Source organism: Paralichthys olivaceus, chromosome 5 (genome assembly GCF_024713975.1).
Source record: "Paralichthys olivaceus isolate ysfri-2021 chromosome 5, ASM2471397v2, whole genome shotgun sequence".
NCBI lineage: Eukaryota > Metazoa > Chordata > Actinopteri > Pleuronectiformes > Paralichthyidae > Paralichthys > Paralichthys olivaceus.
In genome coordinates, this window is record NC_091097.1 from 15844585 (window position 1) to 15853973 (window position 9389).

The following is a 9389-nucleotide window of genomic DNA, read 5'->3' on the forward strand; positions in this document are numbered from 1 at the left end:
AGTCACTGCATGATGTTTGTTTGAATTGTGTATACTTATCATACAAATGTGTTATGATGACTGAATACAAAAACAAACATAAATCAAAAATAATCAACTATGGGGAACCACTTCTATAAATGTAAACAGATGCAGGGTTTAGTCTGGACCGAAGGCCTGAGCTCACTTCTGGATGTACAGTATTAATAAAAACACATGGCTCACATTTTATATGCGGTCTGGGGCTCACACGTCATACGGTATAAACGCTGTACTTCCGGTTGGGAGGTCGCATCGGGAGCCATGCGCGGGGCGTTGTTGTCACGGCGTCTGCCATTTTGACCAGAGCTGCTTAGCGCGCAATCGATGGTGTGATCCGGCTCCTCGGGAAACACCGCTCCATTTCACACCCAGGCGACTCTCCTCGGCCCAAACATGCTCTCAGCAGCCCAGCTACTCGACGAGTTAATGGGCCGAGATCGAAACTTGGCCCCGGACGAGAAGCGATCAAACGTGCGATGGGACGACGAGAGCGTAAGTCGGCGTTCGAGCTAACGCTAGCCTAGCTAGCTTCATGGGATAGCACACCAGCTAGCCGGTTAAAGATGCTCAAAGTTGAGCTCTATGGGATGAGAGACTCAATACCTCTGAGGGGCTTGTATTTTATTTTCTTGATGACTCACATTTTTAACACGTGTTGGTATTTTTGAATCATGTGGACACGCGTGCCAGTGTCAGTTTGCTAATGCTAATGTTTTACTGGCTCACAATGAGGTTAGTAGCGTTGTGGATGTTGCTCTGATGCGAGCAGATTGAGTTACAGCTGTTGTTGAATGTATTTGTCTCCTGCTTTGGTTTGTGGAGTTACTATTACAGTTAGTCTCGTCAAGTTTGTTTTAGTTCAGTTAGCTGAAGTTTGGAATGTGATCAGAATTGGGTGTCATTGCCAAGCAGGTTTACACATACAATACATTTGTGCAAGTATACATTTAGAAAACATAAAAAAAAATCTATATAACAAATACTGTAAGCACCAGGGGAGGGATTGAGCAATGTGTACAGATCCATCGCAACACACACTATATATTTTCCAAAGATATAAATATTCTTTGTAACATCAATATCATCTTCTCTTGCTTATTAGGTTTGTCGATACTATCTGTGTGGGTTCTGTCCTGCAGAGCTGTTCACAAACACTCGCTCTGACTTGGGTAAGTAAACAACTTCTTTAATAAAGATCTTTAATAAAGCTGTAGCTGACTGATGCATCTGTGATGTTTTGAAGATGAAAAAAAACCCCACAAAAACACTTTCAATTCATTTCTCCAGGTCCCTGTGAGAAAATCCATGATGAAAATCTCAGAAAAACGTAAGTGTTGGTTGTGGGTTAAGAAGTAATGTGTATGAATTGATGTTTCCTCTTTGCAACATGTTCATAACCCTATCATATCCAGGTATGAGAAGAGCTCTCGGTTCATGAAGGAGGGCTATGAGCGAGACTTCCTGCGCTATCTGCAGTCGCTCCTGGCAGAGGTGGAACGGCGGATTCGTAGAGGGCATGCCCGGCTGGCACTTTCCCAGGCTCAGCAGAATGCAGGGGTTAGTTCTTTGGTTTCAGACATTAATTTATCATTGTTCTTATAACTAAGTTTACTTCGAACAGGTTTACTTTTGTTTATGTGCTTGTACTTGAGATAAAGTGGGTGTAATTTTGCAGGGTCCTGGTCCATCAGGGAAGAATGAGGAGAAGTCTCTGGTTCTAACAGAGAAGATTGAAGACTTGGTTGCACAGGTTTGTATTAAATTTGAATATGTTGCATAGGTAGTGTTTAGTGTTTTTTATTATTATTAAGTGCAGATTAGCTTGATAACTTGGAAACTACTGAAGCAAGAACACACTCCAATTTGAACATATGTCATATATTACCAAATTGTGTCGGAAGATCTTAGAAAATATCAATTGAAATTATTGTTGTCAAGTTATCAATGTTATTATATTCCTTTGTGATTCAAATTGTGCTTTCACTTGTCTGTTTTGCTCTTGCACAGATTGAGGAGCTCGGGTCAGAGGGCCGAGTGGAGGAGGCCCAGGGAATGATGAAGCTGGTTGAGCAGCTGAAGGAGGAACGGGAGCTGCTCAGCTCCAGCCCCTCGGTGAGTCACCTCTCTTCACGCAAATCTGCCCACAGACACTGATCGGGAGAGTAGATGCTGGTCATGAAACTACATGTCGATAAACAGCTTCATGATCAAAGCTGGGTTGACCACCATGGCTTGCTGAAATATTTTCCTTAACAAGAATAATTCAGATTTGTCCCAAAAGAATAATTTGCAAAATGGACAAGCAAGATGTGCACAGAGAGTGATTGTTATAATTTCTGTGTTTTTTATTTCCAGACCATTGAAAGCTTTGCAGCCCAGGAGAAACAGATGGAGGTGTGTGAGGTGTGCGGGGCCTTCCTCATTGTGGGTGATGCACAGTCCAGAGTGGATGACCACTTGATGGGAAAGCAGCACATGGGATATGCCAAGATCAAATCCACTGTAGAGGAGCTCAAGGTAACAGGATCCCTTCTCACAAAGAAGATGACGTGAATTATGTATTCATTGTGTATGTTATAAGTCGTTGGATCATTTTTAGACCAGAAAAAGAAAAAGAGCCAATTAAATAGTGAAGGAAATGTGTCTAATTTTGAGGATTCTCATTTAAAGAATTTGTAGGACTCAAAAATTGAGAGAAAATTAATTAGTATTCCGAAAACATTATCACATTATGTTGAATAAAACAATCAAACTGTGTACGTTTCAGTATTGGCAATGTTGCAAGAGAAAATAGTGCTACATAGTTTCTCCCCCTTGTATAAATTATGTAAGAAAGGTTATTCTACCAGGACGATGTTGGATTTCCACTCATAATATTATTATTGTTATTGTTGTACTCTTAGGAGAAACTCCATCGCCGCTCAGAAGACCCTCAAGGTGAAAACCCAGTGCTCAGGAAGGACAGAGAAGACCGCGAGCGTGAGAGAGAGGAAAGGGAGAAAAAGCGCAAAGAGGAGGAAGAGAAGGAAAAGGAGCGTGAGAAGGAGAGGGAGAAGGAGCGTGAGAAGGAGAGGGAACGAGAGAGAGAGCGGGAGCGCGAGAGGGAGAGAGATAGAGAACGGGACAGAGATAGAGACAGGGAGAGGGACAGGAGGGCCCGCCGCAGCCACTCCAACAGCCGCCACTCCAGTCGGGCATCGGACAGGAAAAGGAGCAGATCCCGTGATCGCAGACGGTCCAGAAGCAGAGACAAGGACAGAGAGAGGGAACGCAAACGCAGCAGGTATGGCCAAAACACATGGTGACCAACTTGGCCAAAGTGGTCTGGATGTTAGTGTGTGAAAGCACTCTTGGCTTGATTTTGTAATGGACATAATCAAGTGAAATGGATTTAGGCAAGAATAGAAGATTTCTTGAAATGTAATCATACACTCAAGAAGTACTAACACCCGCAGTTCCTCATCATGAAATCATGGAGATTTATTTATGTCTTCATTTTATTTCTCTAGAGGTAAAAATAACGTGTACCACTTGACCATGCTTTTTTTTTGTTAGTTTTTTTGTGTATATTTTACCTTTTTAACAAAATAAATTTTATCTTCTTCCGGTAGGAGCCGGGATAGAGACAGGGAGAGGAGGCGCAGCCGTGAGCGGTCTGACAGGAAGCGTCGCTCCCGCAGTCGTGAGAGGAGGAGGTCACGCAGCTCAGAACGCAAATCTCACCGTCACCGCAGTCGCAGCAAGGACAGGGAGAAGGACAGGGATAGAGAACGGTCATCGAAAGACAAAGGTGGGGCCTTTGGATTTTCGTTATGTTTTCATGTCTTAGAATATGTGCAGATTCCTAATTATTCATTTTTCATGTTTCCTCAGACCGTAAGGCAACAGAGGAGAGGAGCAGCTCTAAGAAAGACAAGCACTCTGACGGCGATGCAGCTGCCATCAAGGCTTCATCAGAAGCGGAACCCATGGAGACCGAGGCGGCCGCCTCTGCCTCCTCCCCTCTGCTCAATGGCCAGCAAGAACTCTTCCATTCTGAAGGTGACACTCAGTCCAATTAAAACTGATCTGATAGGACCTCAGATCAGGCTCAGGTAAGTGCGTCCTCCTCCTCGCTTCCTTCTGGCTCTCAACCCAAACCCACCACCCTACCACCCCCACTCCCCCTTACCTCTCCCATCTCCCCTACCCACCCCCTCTCTCCCACCCTCTTTATGTTCAGTTTAATGCCTATGATTTTGTCTTATGTACTATGTGCATATATCTTTATCCTGTTTTCAAATAGTGCATCATAAGTATGCACTGAAGATGAAGGACTAGGCCCGATGAATGAGAAGAAGGTAGCAAACATTCACACAAAGCCAAGAGGGAAAGGCCAGTGTAGCCCTGAGCAAACATGCCCGGAGGTACCCCTCGTTTTGTATCGGTTTTTGATCCTTATAGATGTATATTTGTCTTTGGACAAAATGGCAGAAAATAGAAAATATTAACATATCTAATCAAAAGTTCCTGCCTGTATTTACCTGTTTTTATTTATTTTGTTGTCTTTTTTTTTTTTTTTTACTACTTTTTTAAGTAGGAAAATGTAGTAATTCTGACTCGTTGATATTATACTCCATGAAGGGAGAAGGTTAAACCAGAGTGTTTATACATGTTTATTTATATATAAATATATATTTTATATACATCTCAACATATATCATGGGGTTTCAGTTTTTTCATATGTAAACTCAGACATACTTTTTAGCCTTCATCAAAGGTGTATGTGAAAAACAAGCAATTTCTTTTGCTGACTCTTAACTTCAATGCCATGGATTTTTTTGTCCAGCTTATTGTGCCTGATCATGCCATGCAGTGTGTGTTTGGGGGTGTGGGGTGTTATAGCACCGGGGGGGCCTAACGTCACTTACTAACTGGAGGGTAGGGTTTATCGAATGAATTGCAGCTGACTTCCATACCTCACACAGCGTTGGTGTTGTGAGCGAGACCACATGAGAAAAGGGCAAATTAAAAATCATGGATACTCTGACTGTCAAACTGTGCAGGTACTCACCCCAGGTACTCCTTTCTCTACCCACATCCATTTCTGAATGCTGTTGCCTGTCAGAAAACAAACACAATTCTTTACTTGTCCAAAACATGAACTTGGCAGCTTGATTGTGTATATTTTTTTAAACAGTTTCGTTAAGTTTGGGGGGAAAAATGTAATTGATAGAAATGTGAGAGACACTTTTTTAAAATGCTGAGATGCACAGACAGGCTGCTTGATATACCTGTGCCAACAGCTGAAATTGTCACTGATGTGTTTGTTTCTCCGCAGTGTCTTGTTCAGGGCTAAGCCCTTTTTAAGGATATTCCAATGTCACATTTTTTCAGTTGATGTGTGAATGTGGTAATTTATTTAAATGAAAACCAGATACGCCGATAAAACACATCATGTGCACTTTCAGATTGGAAAAGGGAATATTAAACAGTTCTGTCACTAATTGTATAGATATTTATTTCAGAGGTAGTGACCAGAACTTTGGGTATTGTTCAAACTTTTAATCAAAGTAAATAATATACTGCAACATATGCAGTCAGATCTTCATAGGTCCATTGTGCTAGTAAATAGATTGTACTTGTGCATCATTAGCAGTGTCTCTTGTGTATGTTCTGCTCTCTCCCCTGTTACTTAACTAAGGGACGTATTTGACTAGTATGTAGATGTTATTGTTGCTCCAGTAGCAACAGTTGTTGCTACAAAAACATGTTGCGGGTCCTTTGCTAACATCGCATTTTGTGAACATTTTTTTGCTCGACAGGGGAAGCTGGGATACCTGGTGGAGGAAGAAGTGGAAGAGAGCATCCATCCTTACCCTGAACCTGACACTTCGCTGCTTAAAAACAAGGTGAACCACAGATGTGTAGTGGCTTATCCCAAATCATAAACATACACGTGTAAATGAGAAGAGAGTAAAAGAATTACATGAATTTTTATGTTCCATTACGCATCTTTTGGCTGAATGAGGGTAGTTGTGGTTCATCTGATGTATTTTGGTCTAGACACCAGCCAGACATCACTTACTTAAAAACCAAACTTAAAGGAGAAGCTCAGTGTGGATTTTTTTTGTTTTCTTATTTTGGAAATCTTGACACATCCTCTTTGTTTCTTGGCATTTAGTGGTAATGAAATAAAACCGTGCTTGTGAGTTTCTTTTTGGTTTGTCAGGTTCCATTTCACTTGACCTCGTCTTTAACAGAAAGCGCATGTACAGTGTTAGACGACGATAGGCCGTGTCTCTTTTCCTCCACTTTAGAGCTCACATTGAATGCTCTTGTCCCCTTACTGTAAAATATGAATTTTGATCAAAGGGTTTTAAAGACTGAAGATCTGTTTAATTTTGCTCTGCTTTTAATGTCATTCTTGTCTTGATGAATTAAAAAGTAAAAATTTGTCAAAGTGGTGGTTTTTTATTTTCCCCTTCAGGGTCTGTCTACAAGAGAACGGCCTAGTATGTTGGCTCTTTTGAAGTTTCCCACGAGAAGCATGTTGCAATAGTTTTCCTACCAAGATCAAGTACTTGTAAAGTTGCGGGGTCGATACATGTACCGTCTGCTGATGACATTAACATTCTTGATTTTCATCATTGATGTTAAATTAAATATTATACTGTTTTACTGTCTGTATTTTGGGCTAATGAGTATAATTATAATTGAGTATAATTATTATAGTTTTATCTCTTTGGAATAAATCAAACAAATGCAGTATGCCGTCTTATACCACTGTACTAATGTACAACTAAATAGTGCAACTTGTTTGATTGGTGCTTATTGACCATAGATATAAAGAGAACTTATGGTATCAACAGGAACCAAGTACAGCCTTTACTGCCTTTTTTACAGACAGATAACTTTTATTCAAAAACTAAACTGTAAACCTGACCGCTAAGAGCCATCTTTCCCTGTGACAGTATCCTATCACTGCAGCTGTTGAGACGAGGATGCTAAAGGTGAACTGTATCCTGGCTCAAAGCCTCCTGCCTTGACGGATATAAAATCATCAAACACTAAAGCAACAGCAAACTCTTGTTATGCTTGACTTTCTGAATTGACTCTGCTCGAGTGCTGGAGTAAACTTTTCTATTTCCCTTGGTGCCAACAACTCATGACACGAGAAACAATCGTAGTGAAGAGTGTACGCCACCTTTACTGGTTTTTCTGGCTCGTTGGGTTACACTTTGCCAAAATAACATCTGAGACCTGACTGAGATCTTGGACTGTTACTAAGACTCACGTACTTTACCGATGCTCGTACCTTATTGGTACAGACCTTTCCAGAAAAGGCACTCTGGCTAATGTAAATGGTTTGTATTTATGTACTGCTTTTCCAGTCTAATGGACCACATACATACAGCACTTCCATATGCAGCACCTTTTCTATCAAGCAGCATTCATAACTGTCGGCACAGCTGTCAGGCAATTTGGAGTTCAGTATCTTGCCCAAGGACACTTCAGAATGCACACTGGAGAAGTCAGAAATAAAACCGCTGACCTGGTCAGTGGACAACATACCTGCTAAGCCTTAGCCGCTCTCAGGAAATGTTCCCAACTTACACCCTGCACAGGTTTCACCACCAGGCACACATGCAAAACCTTTTTCTCTTCAACTGTTGCAACCGTCTCCCTGGATTAAGGACATTTTGTCACTCATGTCCTCATGAAAATGCCTGAAATGAAAAGATTCTGCTTCTGGACTAGTGTGCACATTTTTGCTCCTCACACTTATCTTGTGTGTATTTGTGTACTCCCTCAAGCAACTTAACCGTCGGTTGCACATAACCATGCTTGATTGTGCAGGTGGACTGGCCCAGCTGTGACCCCTCCTCTGTCTTTGCCCTAGATTTGCCTGCCATGAAAATGAGGTGTCCCCGCCAACCCTCGTCTGTCCCAGAGCACCTCGGTGGCAGGTGGTTCTCAGACGGTCTGTTTACTTGTAATTTCCGGAATTGATGTTGAAATATGGAACAATGACCCGTGAAGTGCAGGCCCCGGTTTGAAACTCATGCATCAATTGGGCAGATAGGTTGGCACCAGGTAGCAGCAGACATTCTTGTTAAGGAGCAGGATGTGGTATTAGTATGCTACATTATAGTTTTTTTGCAGCACTCAACAGCAGGAGGCAGTATGAACCAACTCCTGAGCCACACTCCAAATCCCCATAGTGAGTTCACAACAGTGCAGATACAGTATTTCCTGAGACGCTGAGCCTGTCATTGTGTGCTCGTTCACACACGGGAGCCCGGACGACACCCAGAGAGTAATGACTGACTTAAAACTGTGTCAACCTTAACATCCCATTCCCTCTGCAGCACACAGTCTGCAGCATGTCATTAGGAAAGCATCTCCCCAGGGTAGCAGTCGCAGCGAGTGGAAAAACAGAAGGAAGACAGTGAGCTGAAAATAAAAAAGGAGGGGGTGAATGAAAAAGTGATAGAGCAGAAACCAACGGGAGAGAAGGAGGGAGTCAGCCTGATGTGACGCTAAATAACCAGGGTGAAAAAGAATAATGGAGACAGATTGTCCTCGCCTTTCTCTACTTAGACTCTCTTTCACACAGACTCGCAGTCAATCTCAAGAGAAGCTGGAGAGGGAAGGCTGCATGTAGATTATGCAGTGGAGAAGGCAATTCATCAGTGCCGATGACGTGCTGTCTGATTAATGATCGAAACTTCAACACACACACAGACACAGCTTGTGTCAGCTGTCAGTCATGTTCTGAGGAGGGAATATCATTTCCCCTAAAGGCATCTGCCATTTGTGCTGAGCTGGTGCCTATTGAATACTTCTTGCACAGCTGTGGCTCCAATTCTCCATCCTCCAGAGTATTTCTCTGTGTTATTACAGGTGATGTAGTGATACTAGAAATCCTCCCAGGTGCTCCGGTGTTGTAGAAATGCTCAAACTGCAGCATTGCGTTAGTTACACTGATGCAAATCCAACTAAGTCTTTCATTTTAATTCAGTCTATCAGGTACAGCCAGTACCTGTCAGCGTATTTGGCTGGAACAACCACCACCACCACCATCATTCACATGCAGTACTAAATACTACATCTTTCCTGTTGTGTCCAGTGGCGGCAGCAGCGTTCCACCGGCTTGTGTGGCAGGATGTGAGCATCTTATTGTGAGCAGTTCATTCTGGTCATGGACATTAAGCAAATATGTTATGTATCTCCGCTCAAACTGTCACAACAGAATTTTCACTAAATCTGCCTCAGCACACAAAATAGTGAAAATGATGCACAGAATTAATGAGCTGCTGTAATCAACGTCCCCCACTCAAACAACAGACCATTCACACACCAGTCTGATGTGTGTAACAGTGTAC

The 9389-nt window shown here is 42.3% G+C and overlaps 1 protein-coding gene across 1 annotated transcript; it reads left to right on the top strand.

Annotated features, from left to right (window-relative positions):
* The first annotated feature begins 252 nt into the window (after positions 1 to 252).
* luc7l3 (LUC7-like 3 pre-mRNA splicing factor) lies at positions 253 to 6463 on the top strand. The gene is made up of 11 exons (XM_020102920.2): positions 253 to 513; positions 1124 to 1190; positions 1309 to 1348; positions 1434 to 1578; positions 1697 to 1771; positions 2029 to 2133; positions 2377 to 2538; positions 2925 to 3304; positions 3633 to 3811; positions 3895 to 4115; positions 5826 to 6463. Exons 1-10 carry the CDS (start codon positions 415 to 417, stop codon positions 4080 to 4082), a joined length of 1440 nt encoding a protein of 479 aa, XP_019958479.1. The 5' UTR covers positions 253 to 414; the 3' UTR covers positions 4083 to 4115; positions 5826 to 6463.
* Positions 6464 to 9389: the final 2926 nt, after the last annotated feature.

What these genes read in the sequence shown, in the direction of transcription:
- luc7l3 (XM_020102920.2), top strand. Translation starts at nt 415, where the DNA reads ATGCTCTCAGCAGCCCAGCTACTCGACGAGTTAATGGGCCGAGATCGA. An exon ending in GATGAAAATCTCAGAAAAAC is followed by an intron (nt 1,349 to 1,433) that starts GTAAGTGTTGGT and finishes TATCATATCCAG; the next exon opens with GTATGAGAAGAGCTCTCGGT. An exon ending in AGGGAACGCAAACGCAGCAG is followed by an intron (nt 3,305 to 3,632) that starts GTATGGCCAAAA and finishes TTCTTCCGGTAG; the next exon opens with GAGCCGGGATAGAGACAGGG.